The following is a 17,189-nucleotide window of genomic DNA, read 5'->3' on the forward strand; positions in this document are numbered from 1 at the left end:
ATACTATGACTTTTTATGACTTTTTTCAATGTAATATACTATGAGTTTTTATGACTTTTTTTATGTACTATACTATGATTTTTTCATGACTTTTTTGATGTACTATACTATGACTTTGTATGGCTTTTATCGATGTACTATCCTATGACTCTTTAGGACTTTTTTCGATGTACTATACTATGACTTTTTTTAACTTTTTAGACATACAATACTATGACTTTTTTCGACATAATATACTATTACTTTTTATGACTTTTTTTACGATATGCTAAACTATGACTTTTTTCGATGTACTATTCTATGACTTTTTATGACTTTTTTCAATGTACTATACCATGACTTTTTATGACTTTTTTTGATGCACTATACTATGACTTTTTCTGACTTTTTTTAATGTACTAGACTAGGATTTTTTTATGACTTTTTTCAATGTACTATGCTACGACTTTTTATTACTTTTTATGACTTTTATCGATTTACTATACTATGACTTTTTATGACTTTTTTGATGTACTATACTATGACTTTTTTCAATGTACTATACTATTACTTTTTATGACTTTTTTTAATGTACTATACTATGACTTTTTATGACTTTTTTGAAGTACTATACTATTACTTTTTTCAATGTACTATACTATTACTTTTTATGACTTTTTTTGAAGTACTATACTATTACTTTTTATTACTTTTATCCACATACTATACTATGACTTTTTGTAACTTTTTTTGATGTAATATACTATGACTTTTTATGACTTTTATCAGCATACTATACTATGACTTTTTATGACTTTTTTCAATGTACTATCCTATTTCTTTTTCTAACTTTTATCGACATACTATACTATGATTTTTTCATGACTTTTTCGATGTACTTTACTATGACTTTTTATGACTTTATCAACATACTATACTATGATTTTTTCATGACTTTTTTCGATGTACTATACTACGACTTTTTATGACATTATGACTTTTTTTCGATGTACTATACTATGATTTTTTATGACTTGTTTTGATGTACTATTCTATGACTTTTTATGACTTTTATTGATGTACTATACTATGACTTTTTTGACTTTTTTTAGACATACAATGCTATGACTTTTATCGACGTACTGTACTATGACGTTTTATGACTTTATGACTTTTTTCTTGATGTACTATGCTATGACTTTTAAATACTTTTATTCATGTACTAAACTATGACTTTGAAATACTTTTATTGATGTACTAAACTATGACTTTTTTATGACTTTTTTCGATGTACTATACTATGACTTTTTTCTTTTTATAGACATACAATACTATGACTTTTATCAACATACTATACTATTACTTTTTATGACTTTTTTCGATGTACTATACTATTTCTTTTTCTAACTTTTATCGACATACTATACAATGATTTTTTCATGACTTTTTTCGATGTACTATACTATGATTTCTTTATGACTTGTTTTGATGTACGACACTATGACTTTTTATGAATTTTATTTATGTACTATACTATGACTTTGTATGACATTTTTTAGACATACAATACTATGAATTTATCAACATACTATACTATGACTTTTTATAACTTTTTTTGATGTACTACACTATGATCTTTTCATGACTTTTTTGATGTACTATACTATGACTCTTTAGGACTTTTTTCGATGTCCTATACTATGAATTTTCACGACTTTTTTCGATGTACTATACTATGACTTTTTTTTTACTTTTTAGACATACAATACTATGACTTTTTTCGATATACTATACTATTACTTTTTATGACTTTTTTTACGATATGCTAAACTAAGACTTTTTTCGATGTGCTATTCTATGACTTTTTATGACTTTTTTCAATGTACTATACCATGACTTTTTATGACTTTTTTTGATGCACTATACTATGACTTTTTATGACTTTTTTTAATGTACTAGACTAGGATTTTTTTATGACTTTTTTCAATGTACTATGCTACGACTTTTTATTACTTTTTATGACTTTTATCGATGTACTATACTATGACTTTTTATGACTTTTTTGATGTACTATACTATGACTTTTTTTAGACATACAATACTATGACTTTTATCAACATACTATACTATTACTTTTTATGACTTTTTTCGATGTACTATACTATGACTTTTTATGACTTTTTTTCATGTACTATACTATTACTTTTTATGACTTTTTTTGAAGTACTATACTATGACTTTTTTCGATGTACTATACTATTACTTTTTATTACTTTTATCCACATACTTTACTATGACTTTTTGAAACTTTTTTTGATGTAATATAATATGACTTTTTATGACTTTTATCAACATACTATACTATGACTTTTTATGACTTTTTTCGATGTACTATACTATGACTTTTTATGACTGTTTTCGATGTACTATACTATTACTTTTTATGACTTTTTTTGATGTACTAAACTATGACAATTTTTATGACTTTTTTCGATGTACTATACTATGACTTTTATCAACATACTATACTATTACTTTTTATGACTTTTTTCGGTGTACTATACTATGACCTTTTATGATTTGTTTTTGATGCGCTATGATTTTTTTATGACTTTTTTTGATGCACTATACTATGACTTTTTATGACTTTTTTAATGTACTAGACTAGGATTTTTTTATGACTTTTTTCAATGTACTATGCTACGACTTTTTATTACTTTTTTTGACTTTTATCGATGTACTATACTATGACTTTTTATGAATTTTTTGATGTACTATACTATGATTTTTTTCGATGTACTATACTATTACTTTTTATGACTTTTTTTACGATATGCTAAACTATGACTTTTTTTGATGTACTATTCTATGACTTTTTATGACTTTTTTCAATGTACTATACTATGACTTTTTATGACTTTTTTTCAATGTACTATACTATTACTTTTTATTACATTTATCCACATACTATACTATGACTTTTTGTAACGTTTTTTGATGTAATATACTATGACTTTTTATGACTTTTATCAACATACTATACTATGACTTTTTATGACTTTTTTCGATGTACTATACTATGACTTTTTTCGATGTACTATACTATTACTTTTTCTAACTTTTATCGACATACTATACTATGACTTTTTATGACTTTTTTTGATGTACTAAACTATGACATTTTTTATGACTTTTTTTAGAAGTACAATACTATGACTTTTATCAACATACTATACTATTACTTTTTATGTCTTTTATCAATGTACTATACTATGACTTTTTATGACTGTTTTCGATGTACTATACTATTACTTTTTCTAGCTTTTATCGACATACTATACTATGATTTTTTCATGACTTTTTTTGATGTACTATACTATAATTTCTTTATGACTTGTTTTGATGTACTATATTATGACTTTTTATGACTTTTTTCGATGGAATATACTATGACTTTTTATGACTTTTTTGATGTACTATACTATGACATTTTATGACTTTTTTCGATGTACTATACTATGACTTTTTATGATTTTTTTCGATTTACTATACTATGAATTTTTATGCCTTTTTTTAGAAATACAATACTATGAATTTTATTAACATACAATACTATTACTTTTCATGACTTTTTTCGATGTACTATGCTATGATTTTTTATTGCCTTTTTTCTATGTACTATACTATGACTTTTCACGACTTTTTTTGATGTACTATACTATGACTTTTTTAGACATACAATACTATGACTTTTTTCGATGTACTATACTATGACTTTTTTCAATGTACTATACTATTAATTTTTATAACTTTTCTCGACATACTATACTATGATTTTTTTCATGACTTTTTTCGATGTACTATGCGCGACTTTTCATTACTTTTTTTGATGTACTAAACTTTTACTTTTTATGACTTTTATCGATGTACTATACTATGACTTTTTTCGATGTACTAGACAAGGATTTTTTTATGACTTTTTTCAATGTACTATGGTACGACTTTTAATTACTTTATTGATTACTTTTTATTACTTTTATCGATGTTCTATACTATGACTTTTTTCGATGTACTTTACTATGACTTTTTATGACTTTATCAATGTACTATACTATGACTTTTTATGACTTTTTTCGATGTACTATAATACGACTTTTTATGACTTTTTTCAATGTACTATACTATGACTTTTTATAACTTTTATCGACATACTATGACTTTTTATGACTTTTATTAGACATACAATAGTATGACTTTTATCAACATACTATATTATTACTTTTATGACTTTTTTCGACTTACTATACTTTTACTTTTTATGACTTTTTTCGATGTACTATACTATAATTTTTGTATGACTTTTTTCAATGTACTATACTATGACTTTTTATGACTTTTATCGACATACTATACTATGACTTTTTATGACTTTTTTGACATACAATAATATGACTTTAATCGACACACTACATTATGACTTTTTATGACATTTTTCAACATACTATGCTATGAATGTTCTCAATTTATTATACTATGACTTTTTATAACTTTTTTCGACATACTATACTATGACTTTTTATGAAATTTTTCGACATACTATACTATAGATATTCTCAATTTATTTTACCAGGACTTTATACTATACTACAATGTTTTAGGACTTTTTTCAATATACCATAATTTGACTTAATTGACATACTATTACTTTTTACAACTTTTCTAGATGTACTATACCGTGACTTTTTATGACATCTTTCGACATACTATGAATTTTTTTCAACATACTAGGGCTTTTTTTTGCCATGACTTTTTGATGTCTTCAATTTACTATTCTATGACTTTTTTATGACTTTTTCAATATACTATAATTTTTTTCTACATACCAAACTATGACTTTTTTGACATTTTTTAGTATACAATACTTGTTATGACTTTTTTCCAACATGCTGTACCACGACTTTTTAATGACTTTGTTTCAACACACAATATGCTGTGATTTTTTAAAGATATACTATGACTTTTATTGACTTACTATTATGACGTTTTCTACATACTACACTATGACTTTATTTCTACATTTTATTCCATGACCTTTTGACTTTTTTTCAACATACCATACTTTTATACTTATATCACTTTTTCTACATAATAAACTATGACATTTTTAATGACATGCTGTTATTTAATGTCCCCAAGTCCCAAATAGGCACAGAGACAGTGGTAACAATCTGGTTTATTCATTGTCCCTTAGGAACTCAGAGGGATCTTAGTCAGAACCCAGGGTGGCAAAAGGTCAACAAAACTATTTTAAAAAAAATTGTTCTTTGCCAGAATTGCAAAAATTATATTCCCTTAGTGAGTCTGTAATGATCTAAGCAGTCTATGACCAATTGGGGATAAAATAAAAAATGTGATGACCACCAGCAGGAATGACCTCCTGTGCTGTTTCGGGGGGGATGTTCAGGATGCTAACCAACTTGGACAGCATCTACTCCTCCGTCACCACCTCCGGAGTTCAGCTCACCTTTGCCATTCAATGATATGGCCTGACTAACTTGATGAGTTAACTAGCGTCTCTGATCTGCAGTATGTTGAAGCCTCTGAGCCTCCACAAGAAGTAAAGCTGTCTTTTGACATTTTTGTAGAGGGTCTGTGGGTTCCATCCCACTGTAGACTGTTGTCCAGGTGCACTTCAAGGTGGTATATATAGGAGTGAGCCACCTCAACATCATCCCATTCGATGGATGCAGGAGTCAGAGATGGCTTAGTGCGGCACAAGTCCACTATCAGCTCTTTTGTCTTGCTGCAGGTGGTTCCGTTTGCGCCGTTCAAAAAAGTAGTGCCAGTCCTCTGTATTCCTATTCCTGTTGTCTGTGGATACACCCCACAATAGCAGAGTCATCTACAATCTTTGCAGGTGGCATTACTCCTTGTAGTGTCTGAAGTCAGAAGTGTAGAGTAAACAGGGAGGGGTTGAGGACAGTCCCCTGGGGTCCATCAATACACATCAATGTTGCATTTATCAGATGCCGCTGTCCCGTTGTCTCTTTGTCCTTGAACACACCTATTTGCATACACACAGAAAAATTGATTAAAAAAGTATGTTAATTATACCATGACTATTATCGACATAGCATACCATACTACTATACTATGTTTTTTTTAATGATATATTTATACTATGACTTTTTTTACAACATACTAACTATAAGTATGCCATTGAAAGGTTAGAGCGGTTGAACATTCAAAAGTAATATGTCCCACTCATTACCAGCCAAATGTGGAATAAATCTAACCAGATGTCTTGTATTTACTGGGGACTATGACAGAAAATGTGGCCTACAGCAGTGTGTCACTCACCTATTCTTTGTGTCTCAGATCTATCCAGATGAAGGCCACTTCATTCACAGTGAAGCAACAAGGCAGCACCTCAGCCAGTCCCTGGTGAACTTCTTCGAGGAATGCTTCAGGCTACCAGAACGAGTGTTTGAGGAGGTCCTGGAGGAGGAGAGCGAAGATGAGGGTTAGCTTGGCCTCTTGAGGTTCATGTGCCCCAAACCCTTCCCACCTATATGTTCACCTACCTTACCTCCATCCCGTCCCTGTGCCTAAGCACAACACTGGCATACAGTTTTTCCACAATATGCAACTCTCGTCAGTTCTTGCTCAATTTGATTTGCATTTGGACTCCCAGCATCCGCATGCTGAACCTGAGACTGCCTTTCCAGCAGGCGACGGATCTAGTCCAACATCCATCCTCGCACCTTCTGCCCAGAGTTCAAATCCAAACAGCCCCCCAGAGAGCCAACAGATTGATAAGTTGACATGATGTTTTGGAATATACTTATTGATTTAACAAGGAGCTGTCTCCTTTTCAACAAGATGGACCTCCTTCAAAGCAGTGGGACAAAGCGTCAGCCTTCACACAGACTTTCCAGCTGTGAGGAGAAGGAACACCTATAGCACATAACTTGTGGGCTTGTATATTAATGAAAATCAGACGCCTGGTGAAAAACACTGGTTGACAGTGTTCACAATGAGTGTCTGGAATTGTGCCGATACAGAAATGTTACTATTTTTAAAGTTGTGAAGACTTTCATGTTGGATTGTGGTTGTGTCTATTGTTCTTACAGTATGTAAAATAGCACACAGACATTGACTTGGCTATTACGGATATATTTTTCTTGTTTGCCCTGATGTTCATCTCATTTTATGTATTTCAGTGATGCTGCCATAATTCTCTAACTGGCAAAATGTTTTGGAAGAAAAAAGCACCGTGAGTTTCTTAATGTTCATTTTAGACATTTTATTATGATCCAATGTTATCAAAGTTTTTTTTTCCAGAAGCATTAACTTGTTTTAGTCACTGTGCCTTACTGTGTCAGAAAACATCTTGCTGTGGGACTGCATTTATTACCTACAAGGCCAATTTTGTAGGAACGGTTTGATTTTGGGAAATAAACTTCTGAGCTTAGCTTCTTGTCGACAGTTAGATGAGAAATTTGGTTCCATTTCCTGGATTTAAGCCAATAGTTAGCAGACCTATATGACAGTGGTATCAATCTTCGTGTAAAAGCAAATTTCTCAAAATGGCAACAATTGTTTAAATCTATAGCTTGAACTAGATAATTATTAAATTTTAAAGTTTTTAAAAGGAATATCAACCATTCTTTGGAAAAATGCTCAATGACGACATTGCACCATGGAGAAATGTAAAGAATCTGCATGCAAAATTGCTTGTTAGAATTGTAGGGGAAGAAAACTGTAAAGAAACGGCAGTGTTTTTTTATTAAAAGTGTCACACTTGGTTTAAACCAGTAAATACTTTGTTCAAGGTTGAAGGCAAGAAGCCATTATGATTAGAGTTATACCCTGAGAAATTATGCATTTGGATATAAAGGGGAGAATTGTACAATGAATACATGACATACATAATGAAGAATTGTTAAGGCACAAATTTAATTTTCCATTTCTTTATTTCAATGAACATTTGCGTTACGTTTCAGTGCATGTAAAGGTTATTTGCAGCACTATCCTTGATAGCTCAGTTTCACATGGTAATTTTGACATCTTGAATGTTCCTTACTGGATTGCATAATTACATCTCCAGTAGTATTGTGGTTGAGAGCCCAGTCTCGTCAGCTTGATGTGTAAATGTTATTCAAAAATCATTTTATTCTGAGAAAAAAAGAAACAATATTACCTGAGTGTTATTTGTGCATAAAGCATTTTGGAAGTTACATTTGACTATTCACTTCTGTTCTCAAGTTGCTGTCCTTGGATTGATTTGGCAAAAATGACGTTTCTTGAAATGGTTAAGGACTTTTTCAAGACACTTAACTTTGTTATCGAAAGCATAGGAGATTTATGGAAGATTGTGGCATGACGGTAAATGTTAGAATAAAAAAAAAAGAAATTTTATCAGCCGTCAGTGTTTTTTTGGCTCATCTGTTTTTTGTGAATTTTAAAGCTGTATTGATTTTTTTTTGGCAGCGGAAAACAGAACATTGATATATTATCACTGTAAAGTTGTTACATCTAAAGATTGCCTTTTTACAAATGAAGCTTCGTGAACCATTTTCTTTAGTTTCTGAGCTCACTAGATTGCTATCTGTTCAAAGTAAAAGGTTAAAGGAATGGCAATTCACTGTTTTCAACCGTTTGTCTAGTGGGCTCAGAAAAAAGAAAAAATGGTTCACATTTGGCACATCACCACCATTTACATGTCTAGCAGACACACAGCCAATGTTTGAATCATGTTTCGAGCGACTTGTCCAACATTGCATCATCTCAGCTCGGTTTTGGTCTTGAAACAATTCAGAGAGTAATTTTCTGCCTATTAAAGTTGCTAATTACTCCACTTAGTTCACTTGCTAGTTGCTGACAGTCTGTCGTTTTGTGCGGAGCAGGTAGCATAAATGGGGCTAATGAGAATGGAGAATGGAGTTTGCGGGCCGTAAAAATATTTATCAGCGCAGCTATTAAAAAATCTGCTATGTTTCCAAATGCACCAGCTATAAGAAATTCTACTTAATATTGGTAATTGTAAAAATCCTCAACGTTTAGGCCACTAAAATTAAAATGTTCAATGCAAAATTCCATGTCACTATCTGCATTCTCTGTATTGCCATTTGATTCATTTTATTTATTTATAGTATCAAATCATAACAAGAGTTATCTCAAGACAGTTTACTGACTGTTAGGTCTAGACCACACGCTACAATTTACAAGGACCCAACAATTCTATGATTCCCCCAAGAGCAAGCATATAGTGCGACAGTGGCAAGAATAAACTTCCTTTTAGGGAGAAACCTGGGACAGACCCAGGCTCTTGGTAGGCGGTGTCTGACGGGCCGGTTGGTGGTGTGATGAATAGTTGCAATAAAAGTCACAATAAGAAATAATGGGACAGTGACTAGAAATAGTAGTTCCTGGCATAGCAGGGCACTGTCATATTACTCAGCTGTGAACCTAGCTTCAGCCTCCACAAAGCATGATCTGATGTTTTTGACTTACTTGTTTAGTTGCAGATTCAACAGATGGAGTGAGCAGCAAATCAAACAAGTAAAATTTTCCGCAAACATCCAAGAGATCGAGACAACAAATCGGGTGTTAAAAAGAAAAAATCTTTTTGCTAGAAGGTACTCCTGGGCCCACTGGAAACAGGGTTATACATAGTTGTATATCAGTGCTTTGCTCTCCTTGTCCCCAAATTCAAATCTGTGATAGTTCTTCCTGGCTATAGGAGAAACATTCACAAATACTGACTAGATACTGACTATAAAAAAACCAAAAATAATGCTTTGTTGATACCTTCATTGAAAAAGACTTCAGCCACGTATGAGGTGGTCTGGACTGCTGATGGAGAGTGTGGAATCTAAGGTCTCCCCCATTCAAATGCATTTTTCTCTGGATGCCATTGTCTCATAAATTGAGAAATCAAATTCTTTTGAAAGGTGAATAAAGAGCAAGTACTAGTATTATTTTTGCTGTAAACTTATACCAATAAAGTGATGCTGCATTGTTCCTACCTTCCATCGTTGACACAAACTTCGTTTTTTCCATCTGTATCTGTGGAGAGAAGTTTGTAAAAGGTTTCATTTGTGTAACGGGTCTGAAAGAAACAGAAAGGTGAGTCACCCAATTAAACTACACCTTACTCTTTCTCTGCTTTCTTTTCTGAGAAGAATGCCCCCTTCAAGATCATTGTTTATGTTCTAAAAAGGAAACGGCTAAAACTAGTTTTAGTATTATTATAATAAAACATTTGCCAATAGTTTACACTTTGTAGAAAAAATCTGTGACGACTTGAATTCTCGAAAAAGGTTATTAATGTATTCATTTAACATTAAAGCTATAGTGCTATTTTTTTAATTTATTTTTTTTGTACATATTCAAACAAACAATTACACAGTATTAATTAGCTTTGTAGCAACTCATTTTGCAAAGACATAAATGTAACCGACGGTCATTAATACAAAAACATACGCACTAAAGCTTCAAGAGTTCCTCTGTTAGGACAAAGACGTACCATTAGTTGTCCAGGTATTGTAGTATTACGCAACAAAACATTCTGTCCACTCGTCGAAACGGCCAGAGCTGCTCATATCCACACAGGAAAATAATCGTCTCTCTTGTTTGCCTGAAACATCCCATAGATGCTGCATACTAATCTCACAGTAACACACTAACAGACATATGTTACACTTTTTGTTACACAATATTTTTGCAGCTCTTTTTACATCATTTAACAAAAGTGGCACCACTAAACAAGTGGAGTATCCCTGCTGTGGCATGTTTGGATATCACCACTTGGCCGCAAAACACTTCCTGGTTACTGCCTTCAGAATCGAAGTGTCACGTTTGACCACAAATGACCTCCTTTATCAACGTTTTGTATTTCACACACAAATGAGCAAGTAACCAGCAAACATTCATTATTTAATCTCTTTGCCGGTGATAATAGTTCCAATTAATTTGTTATAAGTTGTCCGTATTTACTGTGAAATGTCCATTAAAAAAAATTACAATTCAAATGTTTATTTGAGGAAGAAATTGAAGCGGAGATGTAAATATGTCTTTATCTCTCCATGAAATATATATATTTTTTCTATTCAGCCAATTTAAATCCGTTATCTCATATTCAATGTTCACGTTTGCCATGACACAAAGGGAGACCAATTAAAGCCAAGGCAGCTTTATTTGTATATATATATATGTATAGCTCATTTCAGCAACAAGGCAATTTAAAGTGCTTTTAAAGCTGAAACCAATGGCATAATACACTGTAATAACATGCTCATTTCACTGCAACAGCAGAAAGATCTAAAGGAAGAAAATCCCTCTCCATTACAAGCAGAAAACAAAATGCCATTCATTATTAGTTACGTAATGAACTATTTCCATTGTTTTGACCTGATAAGGCAATCACGTGACCACATTGGTTTAATTTAATCTTAATGTTCAACCTTAAAGAAAGACAAAAAAAACAGTGTGATTCAACACTGACTAAATGCCATATTGCTGACTGGTTCAAAATAAGTATGCAGCACCTAGATCCCTTTTTTCATTTCATACCTTTGTTCTGGTCACAACCAGTCTGATTACTGACTATAAGGCGGTTTAAGTTTACACCAGCAGAGGCCAGCTCCTCGTGTAATTGGCTAATGATATCCTCAGTCAACACTCGAGTGCGAGCCAGGATCCAGGCGTAGTCAACATGGAAAAAGCCAAAGAAGTTGAGACAAGAGTAAACCAAAGAATATGACTGGTAGTCTGTGGACAGCACCCAGTAGGGACCGTCTGGAACACCTGGACACAGATATGGATGGGACAAAATAGATCAGTGAAAGGTATTCTGTATTTTATTACTATAGTAAAACATACTAGCTCAATTTTCTACAAAAAATAAAAATAGTTCCATGCATGCACACTATTTTACCTTTAAAGAAGCTGACAGCCAGAATAGCAGGTTGAGAAGAATTTTTCACTTAGGCAACACCCTCAATTGAATTTATCTTCCCGTTAGGCCTGCACAGAGAAGAAGAGAGGGGGAACTAGACTGAATTTACATTTTCACTTAAATATTTCAGGAAATGGAAACCCATCCAAACTTGTTTTTATGCAAAGCGTAGGATTAACAGATGAATAAAAACAACTTTATGTCAATAAAAAAAAAAGTAAGAACCATTTTTTTTAATAAGACAACAAAGCAGTTCTCCTTACAGCAGCTCTGAATTGTGAACTTTGACCGTCCCATCAGCAAGAAGACTGTACGTCGCTTGGTTGCATTGTCCCCTTTCAAATATAGCTGGGAGCTTCTCGATTTCATACCAGGTGCCCAGATACTAGAAGAAGAGAATGCTGTTTGTTAATCAGCAGCTGGATTTTAAGCATGTAATATGACCAAAACCTCTCTTTACATGGACTAACATACAACAGTAAGCAAAGTCCTCAGTATTTTACCCTTGTAACGTTGAAGTCCTCCTGAACAGATGGCTGGGGAGCTCTTCCCGGGTGGAAAGACTGACCTTCAGCTGCAGCAGCAGTCAGGAGAAGCATGATTCGGACCTTCACATCAACGTTGGAATACTTTATGTTATTAAACTGCGCCCCGTTTTTTTGGTTAAAACTACACTGAGTGCAACAAGCCACCAACTGTAAGTGGATTGTTACAGATAATTCATTTTATACATTACAAATGTGTCATTACATGAAAAAAGCTTTGCAGTACCTAGGAGGCGCGCATATTCAAGAGGCCAAAACACTCACAAACACTATGTTGTCTAAGTAAAGTAAGAGCAGTGGCCAACTGGACTAGTATCGTGTACTCTGATTTATCAGTGTATTATTATCTAAGCAGAGAGCGATTTGTTTTTTTCTTTCTATGCTAGACTTTGGAATGAAAACGTGTTTGAAGAGCTATATGTGGAAATTGTTTACAAAACCTTTAACCTTCAGTGCAAGACTGAGTTTTCTTCACATAGAGTGCACTGACTCATGAAAGGTATACAATACATATATAATACTACTACAAATATATAATATTACAGAGGCTATAGCACTGGAAAGGCTGCAACAAACTAATTTCTTTAACCCAGATACTTTCTTAATCACTGTGGTCAATTAAGCAGTGTTTAATAAAGCTTACCTTGCTCCTTCATAGAGAACAGCAGCTGTAGTCAGCTAGTATGTACAGCAATTAGAATCTAAACAGCTGCCAGGCTATAGGGTTGCAACCAACCTTTTTTTATATAAATATCAAGGCATTACACTGTTGGTTAGAAAGGTGAGCAGTGCTACTCTTAATTTAACAACAGAGGTGACTTTTGCTTTGTGTACTGCAACAACCTTGTACAATTTAATTTACCAGACAACATTTAATGTTGACAACTATTTAAGGGTAATTTGAGTATTTTTTTCTAACCTGGACTCTATTTACCCATGTATTTGTGACTCTATCTTCTCCTAGAGGGTCTGGCACAGCGAGACTAGTGTCTAAGTGAACGGTGTGAACAAAAACATTTGAAATTGTTTAGGCATGGAACGAAAACGCTGCAACCGGCAGTCACAAAGCAGGCTGCGATGTAAGTTAACCCGACAGGACAAATGAGCATCTACTGAATGTACGTCCACTGTGTGTCAATGCCTGTTTTTTGCCACTGAGAGACATTTATTGTTATTTTAAGTTTCTGACTACATTATGGGAAGATGGAGATGTTGCTATTATTCCGCCATGCTCGTGTGTGTAACTCACTGATGCCGGGGCAACACGTGGATGTTGTAATTAACAGGGCTAGCACAATATGTTAGCATTTGATTCTTTCACAATTCATGGGTGCCAATTCAATTTTTTATTGCAACTTTTCATTTATTGCAATTTTAGACCGTTTTTGATTCTGTGGTCTGAGGATTATAGTTTTCTCTGAATTCTTTAACAAAAACAAAAGTTAAAAAATACATTTCTAGAAACAATATCGTGAAGTCTTTCTATAAAACTAATTGTTTTCAAAGAAGAATGCACATCAGTCAGTCACTCTGACATTTGTAAAAAAAAAAAGCAAAAGAAAAAAAGAAGCACCTAATATGTTTTTTTGGCATTTTCTGCTTTTGGCTAGAAGACTGATATGATGTTATGTACATAATGTTACCTAGACGAATCATTGGTAAAAATAAATCAATTTAAAAATTGTCGCCAAAAACCAAAAGATTTCAATTCCATGTATCTATCAGACTCAAAAAGAGTTTCTTCCTTTTTACTTTCTTGAATGTGCCTTGGCGTGTTTGGTGCATACAATAAACGTATGTAAAGAGAATAACTAATATGTAAAGGGGTTAAAACAATAGAGCACATAACCCCTCCCCCCCTTAACAGGTGGAGCAAGCAGCAAATGCAAATTCCAGTTATCTGCAAACATTCATGAGTCAGATGACTGAGACAGCAAATCACCTATTGCAAAGAGAAAGCTTCTTCGCAAACAGACATCAGAAAACATAGATTTGCTCGAAAGCACCCTTGGGCCCACTGTAAACAGGATTATAGTTGTAAATCAGCGCTTTGTTCTCCTCATCCTCAGATTCAAATCTGTGAAAATTCTTCCTGGCTGTAAAGAGAGAAAATAAGGCAGGATTAACAGATCACAAAGGCTTTCTGGTGCAGCTACTACTAAAGCACCCACAATTACGCCGTGTCCATACCTTCATTGACAAAGAAATCAGCCACGTAGAAGGTGGTCTTGACTGCTGATGGAGAGTGTGGGATGTAAGGCCTCCCCCATTCAAATGCATTTTTCTCAGGATGCCACTGTGACCCATAAATAGGGTAATCATATGCTGCCGATAGGCGAGGAAAGAGAAACGACTCATTTTACTGCAAACTTGTCCCGATAAAGTGATGCTGCATTGTTCCTACCTTCCATCGTTGACACAAACTCTGTTTTTCCATCTGTATTTGTGGAGAGAACTTTGTAAAAGTTCTTCAGCTCCTCATTTGTGTTAAGAGTCTGAATAAAACCGAGAGGTGAGTTACAATGCACCCAATTAAACAACGTCCAGTTTTCTTTTTTGTGCTAACAATGTTCTGAAAAAAAGGCTTGTATTTCACAACAAACCAATAATAATGGTGTACTCTAGTAGTGGTGTGGTTCCTGGACTGCACTCCTTATTAAATATGATTTCTCAACACAACAGTAATAAATTACATACCAACACTGCCAAACTCCATTTGTGAGAGTTTTCCGTCAGCGGCTCATTGGCCAGATCCTCCATGAGTTCAGCTGGGAAACCTTTAAACATCCTGCTGTCTTTGGTTTCTGGAAATGGGTCATAAAGTTATCATATCAAGTAGTTTTTCATGAATAGACACATAAGATACTTACAAACGTGACTAAGTTACAGCATTACAACAAAGCAAAGGTGGCTTTTGAACCCATACATATTGGTCAATCTAATTGTTGTGTTTAGATAACTCTTTGCAAAAACTAAAATAAAGGATGTGTAGCTTATGGTAACATTTAGGCAGACTGAACAGCTAGTTTTGGCCGTGCTGATACACTTCATTACCATTAATACTGATATAACTTTTTCCACTGATATAAGTAATCAGTGGTACATCTATTAAGATGCCATACCATTAGTGAAGACCAGAGGCAATGGCACACCACTTGTGTTGGTAAACGACAGTACGGTCTTTCCACTCGTCAAATACGCCAGCTGCTCAAACCCAAGACAGGTGCCCCACACAGGAAAATAGTCGCCTCTCTTGTTTGCCTGAAACATCAAAACACAGTCTGCAGCATAAACCGTCAGAAACAGACTAAGACCTAATTACTAATATTTGAAATTTTTACCTCAATAGCAAGTTCATAAAAGATCTTTGCAGCTCTCTGATAACCAGACGAGATGATGCTGACGCCTCCTCCTGGGTAAAGGATGCTGGTAACAGAGAGACAGAAACGGAGTCACGACTCCCAAAGAATCTAAATGTTCCCTTTTCTTTTTCTTTTTAAAACCTACAAAAACAGGTGGTGGACAAAATAAAAGAAAACCATAGCATTTAAAATTCTACTTGTGGCCTTCAAAAGCTGTTCTCAATGTGGCACATTTTGAGGTCAATGTGTTGCCAAACACTTCATCGTTACTTCCCACAACATTTAACTGTGTTTGGAATTGATGATTTTTTTATTTTTTTATTTCTGTGGGCATTTTAGGCTTTTATTTCCTCAGGACAGATGAAGACATGAAAGGGCAGAGAAAGGAGAGATGACATGCGGCAGGTCGGGTTTGAACCCGTGGGCATCACTTCAAGGAGGAAACCTCTATGTGCAACATGTGCGCCTGCTCTACCAGGTGAGCTAACCTGGTCTAACTACACCTTCTAAATTATACAGGAAATGTCACAAGTCTTCATAAATGACCACATGCATATATCACATCAATTTTATAATCATAAATAACCACATACATATATCACATCCATATCATTTTTGGAGCATATTTCCACAAACAAAGCAGAGAAGCTTTGACAGCTAAATGGGTTATTGTATTTCGACATATTTACCCATTTATGGAGTCGAACAGTGTTTTATACTCCTCCAGTGTCTGGTTAATCCTGCAGACAAGCAAAGGGGAGGTTTCAGTTTGAAAACACGGCTGTATGAACAGGATGATACACAAGCTCTTATGTACTGGAGTTATGGCAGTTATGAAAACAGATAACACTCACATGACAGGTACAACCCTCGCTCCTGCAGACTCAAGGAACTTGACATAAGAGGCAGCGATGTAAGCGCTTTGATTTGGTTTGGGGGAGTAAACCTCTTGAGCAAGTACACCTTTTGAGAGAAAAACACAACCAGTTTAGAACTACTACATTGTGTCACTTTACAAACTAAAACAACAATACTAGTCTAAGTTACAGTTAATACGTTGGAGGCTGTTGCTGCGTCGTCAAAACGTAGCTAGCTGGTCAAGTCAGTGTTGCAGTAATTAACGTTTAATTCTAAACTTACCAATTATAGGCCTGTCATTCCTCTTGGCTGAAGAATAAAACGGCAGACACGGAAGAGAAATGCTAAACAACAACAAGAGCATTATTCTAAAGGTAAAACCTACTGTAGCAAGTTTAACTACCGCCATTCCGCCGCCGGTTGGTTACATCTCTGTCCTGTGTCCACACTTCCGGGCAACACTTCCGGGCTACGTCCTTTAGA

The 17,189-nt window shown here is 34.0% G+C and overlaps 3 protein-coding genes across 9 annotated transcripts in view; 1 reads left to right on the top strand and 2 right to left on the bottom strand.

Annotated features, from left to right (window-relative positions):
- Positions 1–7,486, top strand: part of dpp6a (dipeptidyl-peptidase 6a) — a 220,789-nt gene extending 213,303 nt beyond the window's left edge. For all 5 annotated transcript variants that reach the window (XM_034861630.1, XM_034861626.1, XM_034861627.1 and 2 more), the window contains one exon: positions 6,358–7,486. In XM_034861630.1, the coding sequence (XP_034717521.1) occupies positions 6,358–6,507 (150 nt within the window). In that variant the 3' untranslated portion in view covers positions 6,508–7,486. The remainder of the gene's footprint in view (positions 1–6,357) is intronic.
- A 2,146-nt stretch (positions 7,487–9,632) lies between these two features.
- On the bottom strand, positions 9,633–17,173 carry ggh (gamma-glutamyl hydrolase (conjugase, folylpolygammaglutamyl hydrolase)). 3 transcript variants are annotated; one of them, XM_034861631.1, is made up of 10 exons: positions 16,989–17,173; positions 16,703–16,811; positions 16,538–16,588; positions 15,828–15,912; positions 15,609–15,747; positions 15,184–15,290; positions 14,891–14,981; positions 14,677–14,811; positions 14,353–14,582; positions 14,235–14,272 (listed from the first exon to the last, which is right to left on the bottom strand). In XM_034861631.1, exons 1-9 carry the CDS (start codon positions 17,113–17,115, stop codon positions 14,464–14,466), a joined length of 963 nt encoding a protein of 320 aa, XP_034717522.1. In that variant the 5' UTR covers positions 17,116–17,173; the 3' UTR covers positions 14,235–14,272; positions 14,353–14,463. The 3 variants fall into 3 exon arrangements, with proteins under 3 accessions (XP_034717523.1, XP_034717524.1, XP_034717522.1); XM_034861632.1 differs by lacking the exons at positions 14,235–14,272; positions 14,353–14,582 and adding an exon at positions 9,633–9,718; XM_034861633.1 differs by lacking the exons at positions 14,235–14,272; positions 14,353–14,582 and adding an exon at positions 9,748–9,792.
- On the bottom strand, positions 11,541–13,004 carry LOC117937577 (apolipoprotein D-like). Its single transcript, XM_034861634.1, is given in 5 exon segments — positions 11,541–11,790; positions 11,921–12,009; positions 12,205–12,326; positions 12,445–12,549; positions 12,713–13,004. Coding segments are annotated over 4 exon segments (552 nt in total). The 5' UTR covers positions 12,541–12,549; positions 12,713–13,004; the 3' UTR covers positions 11,541–11,545.
- Positions 17,174–17,189: the final 16 nt, after the last annotated feature.

This window comes from Etheostoma cragini, chromosome 22 (assembly GCF_013103735.1).
Source record: "Etheostoma cragini isolate CJK2018 chromosome 22, CSU_Ecrag_1.0, whole genome shotgun sequence".
NCBI lineage: Eukaryota > Metazoa > Chordata > Actinopteri > Perciformes > Percidae > Etheostoma > Etheostoma cragini.